At 48.3% G+C, this 25537-nt stretch overlaps 2 protein-coding genes across 2 annotated transcripts in view; one reads left to right on the forward strand and one right to left on the reverse strand.

The window, feature by feature from the left end:
• The window catches only part of LOC144485232 (uncharacterized), a 155905-nt gene that overhangs the window by 74008 nt on the left and 56360 nt on the right, over positions 1-25537 (forward strand). The gene's annotated exons all lie outside the window — the stretch shown is intronic.
• Positions 13502-24005, reverse strand: LOC144485230 (uncharacterized). The gene is given in 4 exon segments (XM_078203438.1): positions 13502-13668; positions 13671-13901; positions 20523-21843; positions 23938-24005. Coding segments are annotated over 3 exon segments (1377 nt in total). The 5' UTR covers positions 21502-21843; positions 23938-24005.

Consider the following 25537-nt stretch of genomic DNA (forward strand, 5'->3'; position numbering starts at 1 on the left):
TTTTTATAGTTGTTCCAAGCTCGCATTTTTTAAAAATCCCAAACCTCCAGCTTCCCACTAATCCTCGCCACTTTGTATTCTTTTTCTTTTGCTTTTATGTTGTGCTTGACTTCCCTCGTCAGCCGTGGATGCCTCGTCCTCCCCTTGGCATGTTTCCTCCTCCTTGGGAGAGACTCGGTAGAGGGGACATTGAATAATGAAGGTCGGTGAATTGCCAAAGTGGGTTAGCGATCAACGCTGAAATTGAAATTACAATAAACATTTTGCTGTCTTTCTCTCTCTCCCTTTCGTTCTCTCCCACTCTCTCACTTACAGCATTAGATTAAGTCATAAGCGACCAGGCTCTCGACGTTGACAGTGGAGAAATTGTCAGAAGGGAATGAAAAAAGGAGAAGGAGATATGAGAGCCGAGAGGCAGATTGAATGGTTGGTGGATGTGCTGGGAAGTATGTGCGCGATATGAGATGTGAGGAAGAGGTGAAGAGGTTCGCACTCTCTTGTGGCCGTGGCTGACATGATTGTGCAAGTTCAAGATTTTAGAAATGCAGTTCCTGCTGTGAGCAGCAGGGAGCGGTAAATGTGAGGTGGATATTGAGGAGGCAAAGAATGGGGAGAGTGAGGAAAGTGGGAATTGTAGAATGGTGCGTGTGAGCGTGCAGGGCTGGTGGAGAGTTGGTTGGTCAAAAGTGTGTGTCCATGTTTTGGTTTACTTGTGCAGATTGATGTGGTGATGGCATTGGATGTGAGAGTGAATGAAAGGGGCAGCAGAGGGAGTGAGCGTGGAGGCAGGCAGAGAGGCATCGGGTTTGTCTGTATTGATGGAAACGGCAAAATATTTTGTTTGCTGCGATTGAAGGTGTGGAGAAAAGGATGCGTCTCGCTGTATGGGTCAGGCTGCATTGCTGCTTCTATTCACAGGTACTATCCCACGACTGAACAGCACAGGGGATTTGACCTGCTCCGTTCCCGCCCTGCGCCGGTTCACCCCTCCTTAGCACACCTGGTGCTTTCAGAGTCCTCTCGGAACACCATGCGGATACTGATCTTAGTGTGGACACCCGATCGGCACAGAGAACAACAGCCCAGAACTCCCGACCTCAAGCAATCCAGCAGCCTCAGCCTCCCAGCAGCGGGATTACAGGTGCGCGCCACAGCAACCGGCAAACGCAATCCTTGATTCAGCCGCCTTCAGTTCAAACAGCAGCAAGAGCTCGAATGCAGACATCACTGCAAATATAATCGGCTGCTTCACTGACTCAACTGACCAGAATTTGAGGAAGCTTCAACTTTGTGGGCTCAAGTTAGTCTAATTGACATCTTAAAATTCATTTGTGCGAATTATTCTTTGTATCATGGAACCTGTGTGAATATGTTCACTCAGTCCAGTCCTCAGCCCAGGTATCAGTGCCGTTGAAAATAAGGAGCCGTTTTCTTTGTTGGAATGGCACGCAGCAGCTCGGCTGTCTGCCCCTGAAATACACGCGTTTACTGCGCGCATCACAGCAGAGTGGAACAGAGACCTTTCCTTTTCCAGATCTCTGAATGTGACGCAGTGTTTTGCCAAGTGGTCGCTATGATACCAGAAGACCATGAGACATAGGAGCAGAATTTTGCCACTCGGCCCATCGAGTCTGCTCCGCCATTTAATCATGGCTGATATTTTTCTCATCCTCATTCTCCTGCCTTTTCCCCATAACCCCTGATCCTCTTATGAATCAAGAACATATCTATCCCTGCGTTAATGACACTCAATGATCTGGCCTCCACACCTTTCTGCGGCCCAGAATTCCACAGATTCACCACTCTCTGGTTGAACAAATTCCTCCTCATATCTGTTTCAAATGATTGTCCCTTTAGCCTGAGGTTGTGCCCTCTGGTCCTAGTTTTTCCTACTAGTGGAAACATCAACACTGCACTCAGCGCTGGAACACGTAGATAACAAGGACACCTATGTCAGACTCCTATTTATTGACCACAGCTCAGCCTTCAACACTATTATTCCCACGAAACACATCCCCAAACTCCGTGGCCTGGGCCTCGGCACCTCGCGCTGTGATTGGATCCTGCACTTCCTAACTCACAGACCATAATCAGTCAGGATAGGCAACAACACTTCCTCCACGGTCATCCTCAACACCGGTGCCCCACAAGGCTGTGTTGTCAGCCCCTTACTATACTCCTTATGATACCTATGACTGTGTGGCCAAATTCCCCTCCAATTTGATTTTCAAGTTTGCAGACGACAGCACCGTAGTGGTTTGGATCTCAAACAATGATGAGACAGAGTACAGGAATGAGATAGAGAATCTCCTGAAATGGTGCGGCAACAATAATCTCTCCCTCCATGTCAACAAAACGAAGGAGATTGTCATCAACTTCAGGAAGCGTAAAGGAGAACATGCCCCTGCCTCCATCAACAGGGATGAAATCGAAAAGGTCGAGCTTCAAGTTTTTAGGTGTCCAGATCACCAACAACCTGTCCTGATCCCCCCATGCCGACACTATTGTTCAGAAAGTCCACCAATGCCTCTACTTTCTCAGAAGACTAAGGAAATTTGGAATGTCAGCTATGACTCTCACCAACTTTTACAGATGCACCATAGCAAGCATTCTTTCTGGTTGTATCACAGCTTGGTATGGCTCCTGCTCTGCCCAAGACCGCAAGAAACTACAAAAAGTAGTGAATGTAGCCCAATCCATCACGCAAACCAGCCTCCCATCCATTGACTCTGTCTGCACTTCCCACTGCCTCGGCAAAGCATCCAGCATAATTAAGGACCCCATGCACTCCGGACATTCTCTCTTCCACCTTCTTCCTTCAGGAAAAAGTGTCAAACGTCTGTACCAACCAACTCAAGAACAGCTTCTTCCCTGCTGCTGTCAGACTTTTGAATGGACTTACCTTGCATTAAGTTGAACTTTCTCTGCACCCTAGCTGTGACTGTAACAGGACATTCTGCACTCTCTTGTTTTCCTTCTCCATGAATGGTATGTTTTGTCTGTATAGCGTGCAAAAAACAATACTTTTCACTGCACGTTAATAGATGTGAGAATAATAAATCAAATCAAATCAAAATCAAAACATCCTCTTCATGTCCACTCTATCCAGGCCTCGCAGTATCCTGCAGGTTTCCCCCTCTTCCTTCTCAACTCCAACGAGTACAGAGCCAGAGTCCTCAACCGTTCCTCATACGACAAGCTCTTCATTCTGGGGATCATTCCTGTGAACCTCCTCTGGACCTTTTCCAAGGCAAGCACATCCTTCCTCAGATACAGGGCCCAAAACTGCTCACAATAGTCCAAATGGGGTTTGAGCAGAGCCTTATGCAGCCTCAGAAATACATCCCTGCTGTTGCATTTTAGCCCTCTCGACATGGATGCTGAGCATTGCATTTGCCTTCCTAACTGCCGACTGAATCTGCATGTTAACCTTGAGAACAAGCACTCCCAAGCCCCTTTGTGTTTCTGATTTCCTAAGCATTCCCCATTTCGAAAATAGTCTGTGCCTCCATTTCTCCTTCCAAAGTTCATAACCTCACACTTTTCCACATTGTACTCCATCTACCACTTCTTTGCCTACTATCCTTACCTGTTCAGGTTCTTCTGCAGCCCCCCTGCTTCCTCAATACTACCTGTCCCTCTACATATCTTTGTGTCATCTGCAAACTTAGCAACAGTGCCTTCAGTTCCTTCTTCCAAAACATTCATGTATATTGTGAAAAGTTGTCGTCCCAGCACCGACCCCTGAAGCACACCGCTCGTCACCGGCTGCCATCCTGAAAAGGACCCCTTCAAGCCCACACTCTGCCTCCTGCCAATCAGCCAATCCTCTATCCATGCCAGGATCTTAAGCTTAACACCATGTGCTCTTAACAGATTGACCAGTCTCCTATGCGGCACATTGCCAAAGGCCTTCTGGGATCGAAATAAATCACGTCCACTGGTTCTCCTTTATCTAACTTCCTTGTCATCTCCTCAAAGAATTGTAAGAGATTTGTCAGACATGACCACCCCTTGACCAAGCCATGCTGACTCAGTCCTATTTTATCATGAACTTCCAAGTATTCTTCAATCTCATCTTTCATAATTGACTCTATAATCTTGCCAATGACCGAAGCCAGGCTCACTGGCCTCTAATTTCACATTTCCTGCCTCCCTCCCTTCTTAAACAGCGGTGTTACATTCGCTACTTTCCAGTCCTCTGTCATTCCTGAAAGATCACTGCCAATGCCTCCACAATTTCCTCAGTTATCATTTTTAGAATCCTGGCGTGTAGTCCATCCAGTCCAGGTGATTTATCCACCTTTAGACCTTTCAGTTTCCCCAGAACCTTCTCCGTAGTGATGGCCACTGCAGTCACCTGTTCCCCCTGATTCTCCTGGAGCTCTGGCATCCCCCTGGTGTCTCCCACCATGAGGACCATGCAAAGTAACGATTCAGTCCATCTGCCATTTCTTTGTTTCCTATTGTTACTTCTCCCGCCTCATTTTGTCGTGATCCAATGTCTATTTTTGCCTCTCTCTTATCATTTATGGATTGAAAAAAACTCTTCCTGTCTTCTTTTATATTACTGGCTACCTTGCAATCATATTTCATCTCCCCTCCCCCCCCCCCCCCCCCCGCCCCCCCCCCTCCACCCGCCCCGCCCTATTGCTTTCAGAGTTGTCCTCTGCTCGCATTTTAAAAAAATCCCAATCCTCCAGCTTCCCACTAATCCTCGCCACTTTGTATTCTTTTTCTTTTGCTTTTATCTTGTCCTTGACTTCCCTCGTCAGCCGTGGAGGCCTCGTTCTCCGCTTGGCATGTTTCCTCCTCCTTGGGATAGACTCGGTGGAGGGGACATTGAACAATGAAGGTCGGTGAATTGCTAAAGTGGGTTAGCGATCAACGCTGAAATTGAAATTACAATGAACATTTTGCTGTCTTTCTCTCTCTCTTTCTTTCTCTCCCACTCTCTCATTTACAGTATTAGATTAAGTCATAAGCGTCTAGGCTTTCGACATTGACAGTGGAGAAATTGTCAGGAGGGAATGAATAAAGGAGAAGGAGATATGAGAGCCGAGAGGCAGCTGTTCTGGGACCCTTGCTGTTTGTCATTTTCATAAATGACCTGGATGAGGAAGTGGAGGGATGGGTTGGTAAGTTTGCTGACGACACCAAGGTAGGTGGTGTTGTGGATAGTTTGGAGGGATGTCAGAAGTTGCAGCGAGACATAGATAGAATGCAAGACTGGGCGGAGAAGTGGCAGATGGACTTCAACCCGGATAAGTGTGTAGTGATCCATTTTGGCAGATCCAATGGGATGAAGCAGCAGTATAATATGAAGGGTACCATTCTTAGCAGTGTAGAGGATCAGAAGGACCTTGGGGTCCGGGTCCATAGGACTCTTAAATCGGCCTCGCAGGTGGAGGATGCGGTCAAGAAGGCGTACGGCGTACTAGCCTTCATTAATCGAGGGATTGAGTTTAGGAGTCGGGAGATAATGCTGCAGCTTTATAGGACCCTGGTTAGACCCCACTTGGAGTACTGCGCGCAGTTCTGGTCACCTCATTACAGGAAAGATGTTGAAGCCATTGAAAGGGTGCAGAGGAGATTTACAAGGATGTTGCCTGGATTGGGGGGCATGCCTTATGAGGATAGGTTGAGGGAGCTTGGTCTCTTCTCCCTGGAGAGACGAAGGATGAGAGGTGACCTGATAGAGGTTTACAAGATGTTGAGAGGTCTGGATAGGGTAGACTCTCAGAGGCTATTTCCAAGGACTGAAATGGTTGCTACGAGAGGACACAGGTTTAAGGTGCTGGGGGGTAGGTACAGAGGAGATGTCAGGGGTAAGTTTTTCACTCAGAGGGTGGTGGGTGAGTGGAATCGGCTGACGTCGGTGGTGGTGGAGGCAAACTCGTTGGGGTCTTTTAAGAGACTTCTGGATGAGTACATGGGATTTAATGGGATTGAGGGCTATAGATAGGCCCAGAGGTAGGGATATGATCAGCGCAACTTGTGGGCCGAAGGGCCTGTTTGTGCTGTGGCTTTCTATGTTCTATGTTCTATGAATGCTTGTTGGATGTGCTGGGAAGTATGTGCGCGATATGAGATGTGGGGAAGAGGTGAAGAGGTTCGCGCTCTCTTGTGGCCGTGGCTGACATGATTGTGCAAGTTGAAGATTTTAAAAGTGCAGTTCCTGCCGTGAGCAGCAGGGAGCAGTAAAAGTGAGGTGGATATTGAGGAGGCAAAGAATGGGGAGAGTGAGGAAAGTGGGAATTGCAGAATGGTGCTTGTGAGCGTGCAGGGCTGGTGGAGAGTTGGTTGGTCAAAGGTGTGTGTCCATGTTTTGGTTTACTTGCGTAGTTTGCTGTGGTGATGGCATTGGATGTGAGAGTGAATGAAAGGGGCAGCAGAGGGAGTGAGTGTGGAGGCAGGCAGAGAGGCATCGGGTTTGTCTGTATTGATGGGAATGGCAAAATATTTTGTTTGCTGCGATTGAAGGTGTGGAGAAAAGGATGCGTCTCGCTGTATGGGTCAGGCGGCACTGCTGCTTCAATTCACAGGTGCTATCCCACTACTGAAGAGCACAGGGGATTTGACCTGCTCCGTTCCCGACCTGGGCCGGTTCACCCCTCCTTAGCACACCTGGTGCTCCCAGAGTCCTCTTGGAACACCATGCGGATACTGATCTTAGTGCGGACACCCGATCGGCACAGAGAACAACAGCCCAGAACTCCCGACCTCAAGCAATCCAGCAGCCTCAGCCTCCCAGCAGCGGGATTACAGGTGCGCGCCACAGCACCCGGCAAACGCAATCCTTGATTCAGCCGCTTTCAGTTCAAACAGCAGCAAGAGCTCGAATGCAGACTGACTTCACTGCTTCACTGACTCAACTGACCATAATTTGAGGAAGCTTCAACTTTGTGTGCTCAAGTTAGTCTAATTGACCTCTTAAAATTTATTTGTGCGAATTTTTGTTTGTATTCATGGAACCTGTGTGAATATGTTCACTCAGTCCCGTCCTCAGCCCAGGGATCAGTGCCATTGAAAATAAGGAGCCGTTTTCTTTGTTGGAATGGCACGCAACAGCTCGACTGTCTGCCCCTGAAATACACGCGTTTACTGCGCGCATCACAGCAGAGTGGAACAGAGACCTTTCCTTTTCCAGATCTCTGAATGTGACGCAGTTTTTTGCCAAGTGGAAGCTATGATACCAGAAGACCATGAGACATAGGAGCAGAATTTTGCCACTCGGCCCATCGAGTCTGCTCCGCCATTTAATCATGGCTGATATTTTTCTCATCCTCATTCTCCTGCCTTTTCCCCATAACCCCTGATCCTCTTATTAATCAAGAACATATCTATTCCTGCCTTAATGACACTCAATGATCTGGCCTCCACACCTTTCTGCGGCCAAGAGTTCCACACATTCACCACTCTCTGGCTGAAGAAATTCCTCCTCATATCTGTTTCAAATGATTGTCCCTTTAGCCTGAGGTTGTGCCCTCTGGTCCTAGTCTTTCCTACTAGTGGAAACATCAACGCTGCACTCAGCGCTGGAACACGTAGATAACAAGGACATCTATGTCAGATTCCTATTTATTGACTACAGCTCAGCCTTCAACACTATTATTCCCACGAAGTACATCCCCAAACTCCATGGCCTGGGTCTCGGCACCTCGCTCTGTGATTGGATCCTGCACTTCCTAACTCACAGACCATAATCTGTAAAGATAGGCAACAACACCTCCTCCACGATCATCCTCAACACCGGTGCCCCACAAGGCTGTGTTGTCAGCCCCTTACTATACTCCTTATGATACCAATGACTGTACGGCCAAATTCCCCTCCAATTTGATTTTCAAGTTTGCTGACGACAGCACCATAGTGGGTTGGATCTCAAACAATGATGAGACAGAGTACAGGAATGAGATAGAGAATCTGGTGAAATGGTGCGGCAACAATAATCTCTCCCTCCATGTCAACAAAACGAAGGAGATTGTCATCAACTTCAGGAAGCGGAAAGGAGAACATGCCCCTGCCTACATCATGATGTGGAGATGCCGGCGTTGGACTGGGGTGAACACAGTAAGAAGTCTCACAACACCAGGTTAAAGTCCAACAGGTTCATTTGGTATTTGCTTATGGTATTTGCTACCAAATAAACCTGTTAGACTTTAAGTGTTGTGAGACTTCTTACTGCCTACATCAACAGGGATGAAATAGAAAAGGTCGTGAGCTTCAAGTTGTTAGGTGTCCAGATCACCAGCAACCTGTCCTGGTCCCCACATGCCGACACTATTGTTCAGAAAGTCCACCAATGCCTCTACTTTCTCAAAAGACTCAGGAAATTTGGAATGTCAGCTATGCCTCTCACCAGTTTTTACAGATGCACCATAGCAAGCATTCTTTGTGGTTGTATCACAGCTTGGTATGGCTTCTGCTCTGCCCAAGACCGCAAGAAACTACAATAAGTCGTGAATGTAGCCAAATCCATCACGCAAACCAGCCTCCCATCATTGACTCTGTCTGCACTTCCCACTGCCTCGGCAAAGCTGCCAGCATAATTAAGGACCCCATGCACCCCGGACATTCTCTCTTCCACCTTCTATCTTCAGGAAAAAGTGTAAAACGTCGAACGTCATGTACCAACCGACTCAAGAACAGCTTCTTCCCTGCTGCTGTCAGACTTTTGAATGGACTTACCTTGCATTAAGTTGAACTTTCTCTGCACCCGAGCTATGACTGTAACACTACATTCTGCACTCTCTTGTTTTCCTTCTCCATGAACGGTATGTTTCGTCTGTATCGCGCGCAAAAAACAATACTTTTCACTGTGCGTTAATAGATGTGAGAATAATCGATCAAATCAAATCAAAATCAAAACGTCCTCTTTACGTCCACTCTACCCAAGCCTCGCAGTATCCTGCAGGTTTCAACCTTTTCCTTCTAAACTCCAACGAGTACAGAGCCAGAGTCCTCAACCGTTCCTCATACGACAAGCCCTTCATTCTGGGGATCATTCCTGTGAACCTCATGTGGACCCTTTCCAAGGCCAGCACATCCTTCCTTAGATACGGGGCCCAAAACAGCTCACAATAGTCCAAATGGGGTTTAACCAGGGCCTTATTCAGCCTCGGAAATACATCCCTGCTATTGTATTCTAGCCCTCTCGACATGAATGCTAGCATTGCATTTGCCTTCCGAACTGCCGACTGAATCTGCACGTTAACCTTGAGAACAAGCACTCCCAAGCCCCTTTGCGTTTCTGATTTCCGAAGGATTTCCCCAGTTAGAAAATAGTCTGTGCCGCCATTTCTCCTTCCAAAGTGCATAACCTCACACTTTTCCACATTGTACTCCATCTGCCACTTCTTTGGTCACTCTCCTAACCAGTTCAGGTCCTTCTGCAGCCCCCTGCTTCCTCAATACTACCTGTCCCTCTACATATCTTTGTATCATCTGCAAACTTAGCAACAGTGCCTTCAGTTCCTTCTTCCAAAACATTAATGTATATTGTGAAAAGTTGCAGTCCCAGCACCGACCCCTGAAGCACACCGCTAGTCACCGGTTGCCATCCTGAAAAGGACCCCTTTATCCCCACACTCTGCCTCCTGCCAATCAGCCAATCCTCTATCCATGCCAGGATCTTAAGCTTAACACCATGTGCTCATAACATATTGAACAGTTTCCTATGCGGCACATTGCCAAAGGCCTTCTGGGATCGAAATAAATCCACTGGTTCTCCTTTATCTAACTTCCTTGTCATCTCCTCAAAGAATTGTAAGAGATTTGTCAGACATGACCACCCCTTGACGAAGCCATGCTAGACATGACCACCCCTTGACGAAGCCATGCTGACTCAGTCCTATTTTATCATGCACTTCCAAGTATTCTGCAACCTCATCTTTCATAATTGACTCTATAATCTTGCCAATGACCGAAGTCAGGCTCACTGGCCTCTAATTTCACATTTCCTGCCTCCCTCCCTTCTTAAACAGCGGTGTTACATTCGCTACTTTCCAGTCCTCTGTCATTCCTGAAAGATCACTGCCAATGCCTCCACAATTTCCTCAGTTATCTCTCTTAGAATCCTGGCGTGTAGTCCATCCAGTCCAGGTGATTTATCCACCTTTAGATCTTTCAGTTTCCCCAGAACCTCCCCCTTGTGATGGCCACTGCAGTCACCTGTTCCCCTTGATTCTCCTGGAGCTCTGGCATCCCCCTGGTGTCTCCCACCGTGAGGACTGATGCAATGTTACGATTCTGTCCATCTGCCATTTCTTTGTTTCCTATTGTTACTTCTCCCGCCTCATTTTGTCGTGATCCAATGTCTATTTTTGCCTCTCTCTTATCTTTTATATATTGAAAAAAACTCTTCCTGTCTTCTTTTATATTACTGCCTACCTTGCACTCATATTTCATCTTTCCCCCCTTATTGCTTTTATAGTTGTCCTCTGCTCGCATTTTAAAAAATCCCAATCCTCCAGCTTCCCACTAATCCTCGCCACTTTGTATTCTTTTTCTTTTGCTTTTATCTTGTCCTTGACTTCCCTCGTCAGCCGTGGAGGCCTCGTCCTCCGCTTGGCATGTTTCCTCCTCCTTGGGATAGACTCGGTAGAGGGGACATTGAACAATGAAGGTCGGTGAATTGCCAAAGTGGGTTAGCGATCAACGCTGAAATTGAAATTACAATGAACATTTTGCTGTCTTTCTCTCTCTCTCCCTTTCTTTCTCACCCACTCTCTCATTTACGGCATGAGATTAAGTCATAAGCGTCTAGACTTTCGACATTGACAGTGGAGAAATTGTCAGGAGGGAATGAATAAAGGAGAAGGAGATATGAGAGCCGAGAGGCAGCTTGAATGCTTGGTGAATGTGCTGGAAAGTATGTGCGCGATATGAGATGTGAGGAAGAGGTGAAGAGGTCTGCGCTCTCTTGTGGCCGTGGCTGAAATGATCGTGCAAGTTGAAGATTTTAAAAGTGTAGTTTCTGCCGTGAGCAGCAGGGGGCGGTAAATGTGAGGTGGATATTGAGGAGGCAAAGAATGGGGAGAGTGGGGAAAGTGGGAACTGCAGAATGGTGCTTGTGAGCGTGCAGGGCTGGTTGGTCAAAAGTGTGTGTACATGTTTTGGTTTAATTGCGTAGATTGATGTGGTGATGGCATTGGATGTGAGAGTGAATGAAAGGGGCAGCAGAGGGAGTGAGTGTGGAGGCAGGCAGAGAGGCATCGGGTTTGTCTGGGAATGGCAAAGTAGTTTGTTTGCTGCGATTGAAGGTGTGGAGAAAAGGATGCGTCTCGCTGTATTGGTCAGGCGGCACTGCTGTTTCTATTCACAGGTGCTATCCCACTACTGAAGAGCACAGGAGATTTGACCTGCTCCGTTCCCGACCTGGGCCGGTTCACCCCTCCTGAGCACACCTGGTGCTCCCAGAGTCCTCTTGGAACACCATGCTGATACTGATCTTAGTGCGGACACCCGATCGGCATAGAGAACAACAACCCAGAACTCCCGACCTCAAGCAATCCAGCAGCCTCAGCCTCCCAGCAGCGGGGTTACAGGTGCGCGCCACAGCACCCAGCAAACGCAATCCTTGATTCAGCCGCCTTCAGTTCAAACAGCAGCAAGAGCTCGAATGCAGACATCACTGCAAATATAATAGGCTGCTTCACTGACTCAACTGACCAGAATTTGAGGAAGCTTCAACTTTGTGTGCTCAAGTTAGTCTAATTGACATCTTAAAATTCATTTGTGCGAATTTTTGTTTGTATTTATGGAACCTGTGTGAATATGTTCACTCAGTCCCGCCCTCAGCCCAGGTATCAGTGCCGTTGAAAATAAGGAGCCGTTTTCTCTGTTGGAATGGCACGCAGCAGCTCGGCTGTCTGCCCCTGAAATACACACGTTTACTGCGCGCATCACAGCAGAGTGGAACAGAGACCTTTCCTTTTCCAGATCTCTGAATGTGACGCAGTTCTTTGCCAAGTGGAAGCTATGATACCAGAAGACCATGAGACATAGAACATAGCAAAACTACAGCACAAACAGGCCCTTCAGCCCTCAAGTTGCGCCGGTCATTTCCCTACCTACCTAGGCTTATATATAGGCTTACCTATAAACCTTAATCTTATTAAGTCCCATGTACTCATCCAGAAGTCTCTTAAAAGACCCTATCGAGTTTGCCTCCACCACGATTGACGGCAGCCGATTCCACTCACCCACCACCCTCCGAGTGAAAAACTTACCCCTGACATCTCCTCTGTACCTACTCCCCAGCACCTTAAACCTGTGTCCTCTCGTAGCAGCCATTTCAGCCCTGGGAAAAAGCCTCTGAGAATCCACCCGATCTGTACCTCTCAACATCTTGTACAGCTCTATCACGTCACCTCCCATCCTTCGTCTCTCCAAGGAGAAAAGACCAAGCTCCCTCAACCTATCTTCATAAGGCATGCCACCCAATCCAGGCAACATCCTTGTTAATCTTCTCTGCACCTTTTCAATAATTTCTACATCCTTTCTGTAATGAGGCGACCAGAACTCAGCACAGACCTCTCAGTGGGATCTGTCGAGGGTCTTATAAAGCTGCATCATTATCTCCCGACTCCTGAACTCAATCCCTCGATTGATGAAGGCTAGCACACCATACACCTTCTTAACCACCTCCTCTACCTGCGAGGCCGAGTTAAGAGTCCTATGGACCCGGACCCCAAGGTATTTCTGATCCTCTACACTGCTAAGAGTCTTACCCTTGATATTATACTCCTTCATCCCATTTGACCTGCCGAAATGTACCACTACACATTTATCCAGGTTATCTGTGTTGTTTAAGTTTTTATGTACACTTTTATCGTGCCTGTATAATATTTCACTCCTTTGTTTAGGTTCCTTCACAATTGAATTTCATAATGGACACCTCACTGTGAAGAGGTCAGTCAGAATTATCAGCAAGGATTAATCAGCACTTTCTAATTGGAGATGTTAATCAGTGGAACCCCTCACACACAGATTTGCAGAAAAGATTAATTAATTTAGGACTGAAGTAAAGTTCGTAATTTTACTATTAGCTTTATGAACAGGTTCTTGTTGAGGATTCTTGAATTCAGGAGAAAGATCACAGAAGGTGCTTTTAAAAAGGAACATTGCAGCTCCGAAAATCAGTGACATCTCCAGAATATTAAACTCCAGCCAGGGGCGGCACGGTGGCACAGTGGTTAGCACTGCTGCCTCACAGCACCAGCGATCTGGGTTTGATTCCCGGCTTGGGTCATTGTGCTGAGTTTGCATGTTCTCCCCGTGCTTTGTGGACTTCCTCCAGGTGCTTCTGTTTCCTCCCACAGTCTGAAAGATGTGCTGGTTAGGTGCACTGACCCGAACAGGCACTGATGTTTGGCGACTAGGGGCATTTCACAGTAACTTCATTGCAGTGTTAATGTAAGCCTTACTTGTGACTAACAATTTTTTTTAAAGTTGTAGGGATGTTAACATCAGCAGAAACAAACCAGATATTGTCAGACTATCAATCCAGGCTGTGATTAAAAGCAGAATCCAATCCTTGCAGTCTATTATGAATTTGCTGGTGTCTCAGCCGGTTGGAGGACCTTGTGAATGCCTTTCCACACAAGGAGCAGGTGAAAGGCCTCTCCCCAGAGTGAGTGCGTCGGTGAGTCAGGAGGTTGGATGACTCTTTCCACAGGTACTGCAGCTGAATGGATTCTCCTGAGTGTGAGTGCAGTGGTGGGACTGGAGGGTGAATAACCGAGTGAATCCCTTCCCACACACCGAGCAGGTGAATGGTCTCTCCCTGGTGTGAAGTCGCTGGTGTCTCACCAGATCGAATGACTGGGAGAATTTCTTCCCACAAATGGAGCAGCTGAACGGTCTCTCCCCGGTGTGAGTGCGTTGGTGAGCAGTCAGGGTGGATTAATGACACTCGCAGTGTCATTCCCCACCCGCCGGCTCCATCCCCCACCCCCCGGCTCCATCCCTCCCTCATTCCCCACCCGCCGGCCTCCATCCCCCCCCCCATTCCCCACCCGCCGGCTCCATCCCCCCCCCCCCCATTCCCCACCCCCCCGCTCCATCCCTCCCTCATTCCCCACACGCCGGCTCCATCCCCCCCTCATTCCCCACCCCCCGGCTCCATCCCTCCCTCATTCCCCACCCGCCGGCTCCATCCCCCCCTCATTCCCCACCCGCCGGCTCCATCCCCCCCTCATTCCCCACCCGCCGGCTCCATCCCTCATTCCCCACCCGCCGGCTCCATCCCTCATTCCCCACCCGCCGGCTCCATCCCTCATTCCCCACCCGGCGGCTCCATCCCCCCCTCATTCCCCACCCGGCGGCTCCATCCCTCCCTCATTCCCCACCCGCCGGCTCCATCCCCCCCTCATTCCCCACCGCCGGCTCCATCCCTCATTCCCCACCCGCCGGCTCCATCCCTCATTCCCCACCCGCCGGCTCCATCCCTCATTCCCCACCCGCCGGCTCCATCCCTCATTCCCCACCCGCCGGCTCCATCCCTCATTCCCCACCCGGCGGCTCCATCCCTCCCTCATTCCCCACCCGGCGGCTCCATCCCCCCCCTCATTCCCCACCCGCCGGCTCCATCCCCCCCTCATTCCCCACCCGGCGGCTCCATCCCCCCCTCATTCCCCACCCGCCGGCTCCATCCCCCCCTCATTCCCCACCCGCCGGCTCCATCCCTCATTCCCCACCCGCCGGCTCCATCCCTCATTCCCCACCCGCCGGCTCCATCCCTCATTCCCCACCCGGCGGCTCCATCCCCCCCTCATTCCCCACCCGGCGGCTCCATCCCTCCCTCATTCCCCACCCGCCGGCTCCATCCCCCCCTCATTCCCCACCGCCGGCTCCATCCCTCATTCCCCACCCGCCGGCTCCATCCCTCATTCCCCACCCGCCGGCTCCATCCCTCATTCCCCACCCGCCGGCTCCATCCCTCATTCCCCACCCGCCGGCTCCATCCCTCATTCCCCACCCGGCGGCTCCATCCCTCCCTCATTCCCCACCCGGCGGCTCCATCCCCCCCCTCATTCCCCACCCGCCGGCTCCATCCCCCCCTCATTCCCCACCCGGCGGCTCCATCCCCCCCTCATTCCCCACCCGCCGGCTCCATCCCCCCCTCATTCCCCACCCGCCGGCTCCATCCCCCCCTCATTCCCCACCCGGCGGTGTCGGATCAGCTGAAAATTCCCACCGCCGCAATCCTGAGCTCCCAGCGGCACTGCGCATGCTCCACATCACAATGACCGGACAGTGATTGACAGCGGTTCCGGACCAAGGAAAAGGGGGCGGGGCTGGAGGACCGAGCGGGAGCGGCTGGTCCTCCAACCAGAGTAAATGAGGGGCGGGGCTGAGCTCTGTATCATTGTGAAAGCTGCTTTGTGTCAAACTCCAGGAGAAAACTGGACCTTTCTGTTTGTGGCTTCAAACAGATGGAGCCCTGTGGGTGCGGAGCAAACAGATGGAGCCCTGTGGGTGCGGAGCAAACAGATGGAGCCCTGTGGGTGCGGAGCAAACAGATGGAGCCCTGTGGGTGCAGAGCAAACAGATGGAGCCCTGTGGGTGCAGAGCAAACACATCAACATTTATCACTGAGATAAAGACAGTAAATGTTGGAAAATCTCAGCAGGGCTGACAGCATCTGTGGAGAGAGAATAGAGTAAGAAATCTCACACCACCAGATTAAAGTCCAACAGGTTTATTTGGTAGCAAAAGCCACTAGCTTTCGGAGCGCTGCTCCTTCATCAGGTGACTATAAAGGAATATCAGTTAAATATCAGTGACTACAAAGGAACAACTTGGTGGGAAGTTAAAAAGCAGGACCCCGAGGGTAGTCATCTCAGGATTGCTACCTGTGCCACGTGCCAGTGAGGGTAAGAGTAGGATGCTCAGGCGGATGAACACGTGGCTGAGGAACTGGTGTAGGGGGCAGGGTTTCAGATTTCTAGATCATTGGAAACTCTTCTGGGGCAGGTGGGACCTGTACAAGAGAGATGGGTTACACCTGAACTACAAGGGGACCAATATACTTGCAGGAAGATTTGCTAGTGTTATTGGGAAGGGTTTAAACTAGATTTGCAGGGGGATGGGAACCAGAGTGCCAGAGCAGATAGTGGAGCGGGGGTGAAAATAAATGATGTTAATAGTTCATGCAAAATCACAAATAGAAGGACTGTGTGTGGAGTTGGAATGTTATGGTGAGGTTGTATAAGACATTGGTGAGGCCGAATTTAGAGTATTTTGTGCAGTTTTGGCCACCTAATTACAGGAGGGATATTAATAAGGTTGAAAGAGTGCAGAGAAGGTTTACAAGGATGTTGCCGGGACTTGAGAAGCTGAGTTACAGAGAAAGGTTAGGACTTTATTCCCTGGAGCGTAGAAGAATGAGGGGAGATTTGATAGAGGTGTATAAAATTATGATGGGTATAAATAGAATGAATGCAAGCAGGCTTTTTCCACTGAGGCTAGGGGAGAAAATAACTAGAGGACATGGGTTAAGGGTGAGGGGGGAAAAGTTTAAAGGGAATATTAGCGGGGGGCTTCTTCACACAGAGAGTGATGGGAGTTTGGAATGAGCTGCCAGATGAGGTGATGAATGCAGGCTCACTTTTAACATTTAAGAAAAACTTGGACAGGTACATGGATGAGAGGGGTGTGGAGGGATATGGTCCAGGTGCAGGTCAGTGGGACTAGACAGAAAAATGGCTCAGCACAGCCAAGAAGGGCCAAATGGCCTGTTTCTGTGCTGTAATGTCCTATGGTTCTGTGGTTCTAACTGATCTTAAAGCCAATCTTTTTCATTCTGTGGGGAGGGGGTGCGCTGAATCAGTTTTAATGGGGTTTTATATTTGTTTATACAATGTGGGCATTGCTGGCTCGACCAGCATCAATTGCCCAGCCCAAATTATTCTTGAGAAGGTGATTGGGGCTGCCTTCTTGAACTGCAGATTTGAAGTTACTGTCAGATCAGCCGTGATCTAATTAAATGGGTCAAGGGGCAGAATGATCTACTCTTCTCCTATATTTATAAGTTTGCCGCAGTCGAAGATGCTGTTACGAAGGGATTTCCAGGATTTTTGATCAGCAACAGTGAAAGGACAGCAACATGATTCCAAGTCAGGATTGTTTATGTCTTGGGTGCCATTGTTTTTCGGTAAAGGGTCTGTTCCTCTGCTGTACTGTTCTTCGTTCTTTGATAACGTCAGTTGTCCATGTTGCCAATTATCTGCTGCCCTTGTCTCTCGGTGGTAGAGTCTGTAGGATTGGAAGGTAAAGGTCGCAGTGTTGGAAGGTGCTGTTGAAAGTTAAATTATATTAATTTCTTCAGACTAAAAAGTGGAACTCAGGTGAAGATTTGGTGGGGAGATCTAGATCAGAGAGGCAGTATTTCAGAGTTTATCACTGTGATAGCAGCAATCCCATTGCTATCTGTTGGCAAGACTGATGGAAATATTTAAAATGGAGACCATTGGAGGATGAGGTACAATGGAATTTGTGAACTATCTGAGGATAATGGTGAGGGGAAAGGAAGGGATCAGGAAAGCAGCTGACACTTCATATTGTTCCAGGAGAAGTGGGGTCAGGTTGTGTAGATGTCAGGTTTTACGCAGCACACAGTCAGTCTGGATGGAAAATCTCTGAATCACTCAAATCACTCAGTTGGAAACTCAGAGACCTATCATTGCTCAGAGGAAGGCTGTGTTGCAACTGATGAGAAGCAGCTTCACTCAGATACCCACATCCTCATGCACAAAAACTAACACACGCAGCCATCCTCCCACCCACCCACCCACCCACGTGATGTACCAACTGACTCAAGAGCAGCTTCTTCCCTGCTATCCGACTTTTGAATGGACCAACGTATATTAAATTGATCTTATTCTATACCCTCGCTATGACTGTAACACTATATTCTACACCCTCTTTTTTCCTTTCCCCCGATGTACTTTATGAATGTATGTCTTGTCTGTATAGCGCGCAAGAAACAATACCTTTCACTGTATCCCAATACATGTGATAATAGTAAATCAAATCAAATCAAAAACTCTCACATGAAACAGAGCCTGTCCCATTGGGTGGACAACACCAGCTAACATGACTAAAACTGAGGATAAAGTATTGGTGTCTGTAAGGGCTGAAACAATACCCTTATCTCTTGTTGATCTGTGGCACCAAGTTCAAGACTCCTTCATGAATCATTCTCTTGGCATCTAGCCTGTCAACCCCCCATGAGAATCTTATATGTTTCAGTACGTTCACTGCTCATTCTTCTAAACCTAATGATTAGAGGTGCAACCTTTCCCCAAAAGACAATGAGTTGGATTCTCCGGCCCCGCTCACCCCAAAACTGGAGAATCCTGCCCGAGGTCAATGGGCCTTTGTGGTCCCGCCCCCCCCGGCCCGCGACGATTCCTGTGGTGGGCGGGATGGGAGAATTCTCACCTACACCTTACAATCTTTCCTCAAAAGACAACACCTTCATCTGAGGAATGGACCTTCTCTGAACTCATTCCAATGAAAGCATGTCATTCCATCAGTAGGGAGACCAGAACCATACACAGTATTCCAGCTGCTCTCTCAGCAATGTCCTGTGTAGGTGCAGCAAGTTCCCTTTTTCAAACTCCACCCCCTTGCAGTAAAGTCCAACACTCCATTTGCCGCCTTCTTTACTTGCTGTACCTTCATCCTATTTTTTCACGATTCATGTACAAGGACTCCCAGATTCCTCTCTACGGCAGTATTCTTCAGTTTCTATATATTTAAACAATTTTTTGCTTCTCTATTCTTCCTGCCAAAGTGGAAAAGCTCCCACTTTCCCGCACTATACTCCATCTGCCATTTTTCTGTCCATTCAGGTAACTTATCTGTGTCCCTTACAGATTTTTTGTAATAACCTCACAGCTTGCTTTTCTACCTATCTTTGTATCATCAATTCTGGCTTCATCCAAGTCATTGATCAAGGTGGCTGTTTTTCTCTCTCTCAGTTGTGGGTGATATTTGTCCCTATTCTCCTGGAAACTGAATGAATCTTGTTCCAAACTGGGTTCAATATCAGACATTTCAGGGAGTCAGGAATCATTCGCCCCTGAACCTACACTGGTAAAACCCCAGGCAGTTCCTCAGTAAGGATTTTTCTGGTTCCTCACTATATATTAGTCAGGATACTGAAACCCAGCTTTTTTACAGTCCACTCCTGGAGGCCCCACTCCCTGAGCCGACAACATTCAGCAGTGTCAGTGCTGAAGTTTCACAGTGGGAGTGATTCCCAGAGTAACTGTCAATCAGATCACCATTGATGTCCAGGTTTGTGTATTTTTAGTTATCCTGATGTCTAACACACACACATCAATAAAACAGGGAATTCCTGCAAACAAACTGCAGCTTCTTCTCTATCTGGAAATCCAATGTTTGTTGAATAATTGTCCCAGCGGTTAACAGGCTCCTGTGAACTCATCCAACTCGTATTTTAATACTGACTTTAACAAATATATTTTAAATAGGTTTATTTTAAATGAGTTAAAACCAGCCTTAAAATGATAGATATAGTATAATAACCAAAGTACTTTTCAGACTGGAAACTTTAACCTGCTGTTTCACTTTGATTTAGGAGCAGATCCCAGTTTTACACCAATCTCTGATTCATGTATCCAGCATTCACCGTCATTCTAAAAACAGAAGTTGCTGCAAAATCTCAGTAAGTCTGACAGTATCTGTAAATGGTAGTCATGATGTGGAGATGCCGGCGTTGGACTGGGGTAAACACAGTAAGAAGTCTCACAACACCAGGTTAAAGTCCAACAGGTTTATTTGGTAGCAAATACCTTGGAGATACCACAGATACTTATCTGTTTCAGTATCCTGACTAATATATGGTGAGGAACCAGAAAAATCCTGACTGAGGAACTGTCTGGGGTTTTACCAGTGTAGGTTCAGGGGCGAATGATTCCTGACTCCCTGAAATGTCTGATATTGAACCCAGTTTGGAACAAGATTCATTCAGTTTCCAGGAGAATAGGGACAAATATCACCCACAACTGAGAGAGAGAAAAACAGCCACCTTGATCAATGACTTGGATGAAGCCAGAATTGATGATACAAAGATAGGTAGAAAAGCAATCTGTGTACCAAGTAACAAATACCACAAATACACGTATTTGCTACCAAATAAACCTGTTGGACTTTAACCTGGTGTTGTGAGACTTCTTACAGAATCTGTAAAGACAGGAACAGTTAATGTTTCCAGTTGAATGTGACTCTTCTTCAGTGTCAAAACATTAGCTCTGTTTCTCTCTCCAGAGATGCTGTCAGACCTGCTGAGTTTTTACAGCACTTCTTGTTTTTATTTACGAGTTCAGGACTCAGACAAGACAATCCACAATACAAATCTTACAACTGGGCCAGGGTTTATTAACATCAGCAGAAACAGACACCAATGAAAATGGTTGGGACCTCGATGAGATTAACAGCAAAATTCAGTCCTTGCAGTCACTCGTGAACATGATGATGTTTCAGCAGGTGAGGTGACTGAGTGAATCCCTTCCCACACACGGAGCAGGTGAATGGCCTGTCCCCAGTGTGAATTCGCTGGTGCTTTACCAGGTTGGATGATTGACTGAATCCCTTGCCACAATCAGAGCAAGTGAATGGCCTCTCCCCAGTGTGAACTCGCTGGTGCCTCCGCAGGCTGGATGAACAAGTGAATCCCTCCCCACACTGAGGGCAGCTGAATGGTCTCTCCCCAGTGTGAACTTGCTGGTGCCTCTGCAGGCTGGATGAACAAGTGAATCCCTCCCCACACTGAGGGCAGCTGAACGGCCTCTCCCCAGTGTGAACTCGCTGGTGTTTCTGCAGGTTGGATAACTGAGTGAATCCCTTCCCACACTGAGAGCAGCTGAATGGCCTCTCCCCAGTGTGAACTCGTTGGTGTGCCCGCAGGCTGGATGAACAAGTGAATCCCTTCCCACACTGAAAGCAGCTGAATGGTCTCTCCCCAGTGTGAACTCGCTGGTGTGTCCGCAGGCTGGATGACTGAGTGAATCCCTCCCCACACTGAGAACACGTAAATGGTCTCTCCCCCGTGTGAACTCGCTGGTGCCTCCGCAGGTGGGATGAACAAGTGAATCCCTTCCCACACTGAGGACAGCTGAATGGTCTCTCCCCAGTGTGAACTCGCTGGTGTGCCCGCAGGCTGGATGACTGAGTGAATCCCTCCCCACACTGAGAACACGTAAATGGTTTCTCCCCAGTGTGAACTCGCTGATGTTTCTGCAGGTGGGATGACTGAGTGAATCCCTCCCCACACTGAGAGCAGGTGAACGGTCTCTCCCCAGTGTGAATTCGGTGGTGTGTCCACAGGTCAGATGACCGAGTGAATCCCTTCCCACACTGAGAGCAGGTGAACGGCCTCTCCCCAGTGTGGCTGCGCCGATGAGCTTCCAGCAGAGATGGGGCTCTGTATCCCTTCCCACAGTCTGCACATTTCCATGGTTTCTCCATGGTGCAGGTGTCCTTGCCTCTGTCTTGGGTGGACAATCAGTTGAAGCCTCGTCCACACTCACAACACGAGTACAGTCTCTCCCTGCTGTGAATGGTGTGATATTTATTCAGGCTGTGTAACTGGTTTAGTCAGTGCACTGGAAGACTCTCACTCGAGTGTGGCAATGTGTTGGTGCTTTTCCAGTCACACTGATGTTTGAAACCTTTTCAAATCGACAGACCACACAACCATTTCCCCTTCTTGATTCAAAGTCCGATGATATTCAGCTCCCAAGGAATATGACTCTGTCAGATCTAGACGTGACGTTTGAGATTTCGGTCTGTGATTCCTCTTTCAATATCCTGTAAAACGAGTTTACAAAAGTCATCAGTGTCAGTACACGATAGAAATTCAGAACAGACAATTCTAGTTTCTATGGAACATTCTTTCCTATTTCAGTCCCAAAGAGCTGTAAATCTCCATCCCACACACTCTCCCTCCATTCTCACTCTGCTGTATCTAATATTCACCCTCCCAATTCTCCTGAAGGTACTGATTGAGGCTGATTGACAGATCCGTGCTCACTGCTTCCTGTCCTGGACACAGAGACCATAACAAATAGGAGCTGCAGTCGGCCATTTGGCCCATCGAGCCTTTTAAACTATTCAATGAGATAATTTGTTCATCTACCTCAGCATCATTCTCCCCACATTAAACCCATATCCCTTGATATCTTCAATATCTAGAAACCAATCAATATCTCTCTTGAAAATAGTTGATGACTGAGGCTTCACTGTCCTCAGGGGTTGAGAATTCCAAAGCTTTACCACATCCTTGAGTGAAGAAATCGCCCCACATATTACTTTTGCTCCATCTTCTTGTCTGTTCCCCATAACTCTTGACACCCTTGTCAGTCAAAGATCTGTCTAACTGGAATATATTCAATGACCCTCAGCCTCCACTGGTCCCTGTAGAAGAGAAATCCAAAAGACTAACAACCCTCTGAGGGAAGAGATGTCTGGAAATATATAACGTAGCTACAGTTCCATATTACAAGATATTCAGGTCCCAAGGAATATGACTCTGTCTAGACGTGGCGGTTGAGATTTTTGCCTGTGATTCCTCGTTCAAAATCCTGTGAAATGAGTTTGCAAAAGTCATCACAGTCAGTATAGGATAGAAATTCAGAGCAGACAATTCTAGTTTCTATGGAACATTCTTTCCTATTTCATTCCCAAGAAGTTGTAAATCTCCATCCATATCAATGGATTCTCACCTGGTGTTGTGAGATTACTTACTGTGCTTATCCCAGTTCAACGCCGGCATCCCCACACTCTGAGCGGAGACAGAGAGAAGTAGGAGAGGCCGGAGGTGAGGAGAGAGATTTTATACATCTACAACTCAACAGGAACTTTGACAGAATTTCCAAACCCTGTGAACACCATCAGCTCCAAGTTCCTCTCCAACTCACACACCATCCTGACTTGTCTGACATCCAGTACTGAAAGAACAGAAATTTATTTCATATAAATACTGGGAAGACTGAACCCATTGTGTTCAGTCCCCACTACAAACTCCACTCCCTCACCAACAACTTTATCTCTCCTCCTGGCAACTGTCTGAGGCTGAACCAGGCTGTTCACAACCAGGGTGAAATAGTTCATCCCAAGATGAGCTTCCAGCCACATGTCCACATCATCATCAAGACCACCTTCATTCATAGAAGCATTAATAGTAATTAATTAATAATAATGAATCAGAAAATAGTGTAGGAGGCCATTCAGCCCATCGAGCCTGCACCGGCAACAATCCCATCCAGGCCCTATCCACATATTTACCTGTTAATCCCCCTGATACCAAGTGGCAATTATCATGGCCAATCCGTCTAACTGGCACATCTCTCGACTGCGGAAGGAAACCGGAACACACGGAGGAAACCCACACAGACACGGGGAGAATGTAGAAACTCTGCACAGACAGTGACCCGAGGCTGGAATTGAACCCGGGTCCCTGGCGCTGTTAGGCAGCTGCACTAACCACTGTGCCACCGGGCCACATTTCAGTGCCATCGCCCGACTCCAGCCCAGTCTCAGCTCATCTGGAACCCTCACCCATTCCGTTGTGACGTCACACCCTCACCCATTCCATTGTGACGTCACACTCTCACCCATTCCATTGTGACGTCACACTCTCACCCATTCCATTGTGACGTCACACTCTCACCCATTCCATTGTGACGTCAGGGCTTCACTCTCCGATCACAATCCCTGCCGGCCTCCCACATGCAGCCTCAATGGCGGCAGTCAGCCCGGGTCTAACACTACAAGCTGCCGCTCCATTTGGTACAAAGGGGGGGACCGGGAAGTTCATTTCCGGGGATTGGGTTTGAACAACATGTTTAAGGAGCCTCTCCACCCACCCGGTGGATTCATCGCTCCCCACGCACCGTCCTCTACCTGGTATTGATCTCGCTTCCGAGTTAAAACCGTCCGTCTGTCCGTCGCCATTACCCGCACTTCCCGCCCCTCATTCACTCCGATTGGTTGGAGGACCAGCCGCTCCTGCTCGGTCCTCCAGCCCCGCCCCCTCTTCCTATTGGTCCGGAGCTGCCGTCAATCAGCCCCCGGGCATTGTGATGTGGAGCATGCGCAGTCTCATTGCTGTCCTTGGCGCTTGTTTGTCCCGGAGAAGCGGAGTCAGCGTTAGGCGGTGGCTGGGAGGATTTGGAAACACTTTGTGGATCCGCAAACCCTTCAGAATCATTGTCAGCTCCCTGGTTTGCAGCTGCGGGGCTTCTCCCTCCCTCCCTCCCGGGAACAGGCCCAGGTTAACGGCCCCATCCTGGCTCAGCCACTGGAGGATGGTTCACATCAGAGGATGGGGGAGGGGGACAATAAATAAGAGGTTACACTTTGGCCTCAAATCAATGAGGACTCTGATCTCTGGGAAGGAAGGAAACCCTGGGAGGTGGGCGGGGAGGATTCACAAACACCCGCTGGAGGCCCCAACACCCCCAGTAAAAAGCTGCAGCTCCCGGGTTTGCAGCTTTTTCCCGGGAGGGAGTTGGGGAAGTTTTGTGGAGACCATTCCCGGCTGGTTCAGTTAGTGGTTCCTGGAGCTCAGAAACCCTGGGTTAGAATCCTGAGCCCCACACTGGGTGGTTGTTTTATTAAATACTTTTTATTTATTAATCATCTGTTGAAGAAAATATTAATTTGTTTTGAAAAATTATTTTATAGCATTTGTGAAAATACCCATTAAAATAGCAATTCTCCCAATGTATTTCATAGGATCCCTACAGGGCTGGAGGAGGTTAGTCGGACCATCGAGTCTGCACCGACAACAATCACACCTATGCTCTATTCCCACATATGTAACCTGCTAATCCCTCTCACCTACTCATCCCAGGACACTAAGGGGCAATTTAGTGTGGCCAATGCACCTAACTGGCATATCTTTGGACGATAGGAGGAAACTGGAGCATCTGGAGAAAACCCACACAGACATGGGGAGAATGGGCAGACTCCACACGGACAGTGACCCAAGTTGGGAATTGAACCCAGGTCCCTGGAGCTCTGAGGCACCAGTGCTAGCCACTGTGCCGCCTACATTGCTGATGAGAATTTTAATTTACTGACTTGGGAATTAATTCTCGGGAATAGTCATTCTGAAAATGACCATTAAAATGTGTTTTAATTTACCCCATAATTGCAGATTTCAGTTTGCATTTCAAAATTCAATTGGGAATGTCTGAGAGCAAATGGTAAAATGAGGTTTGAGACCAGCTGCAATTATTTTCTGTGACTGATGATACCTTTGTGCCTGTGCAGGAGGTAATTCCCCTTGGTGCTGTGGCACAAATAAAATGGAGCCTTTCCCAGGAACCGGCCCATGTTAATGGTCACCGTGGTGTTCCATTGGTGAGCAGAGCACATGTGCCTATTGTGGTAACAATAGAGTCAGTGGGGCTGCACATCCCCTGACTTGGAAGGAAAATAATTGACTCCTTGATTGTACTCTCAATCTATACATGGTCTGGAGGACTGAATCCAGCTG

The sequence above is a fragment of the Mustelus asterias genome, unplaced genomic scaffold (genome assembly GCF_964213995.1).
Source record: "Mustelus asterias unplaced genomic scaffold, sMusAst1.hap1.1 HAP1_SCAFFOLD_171, whole genome shotgun sequence".
Classification (NCBI taxonomy): Eukaryota; Metazoa; Chordata; class Chondrichthyes; order Carcharhiniformes; family Triakidae; genus Mustelus; species Mustelus asterias.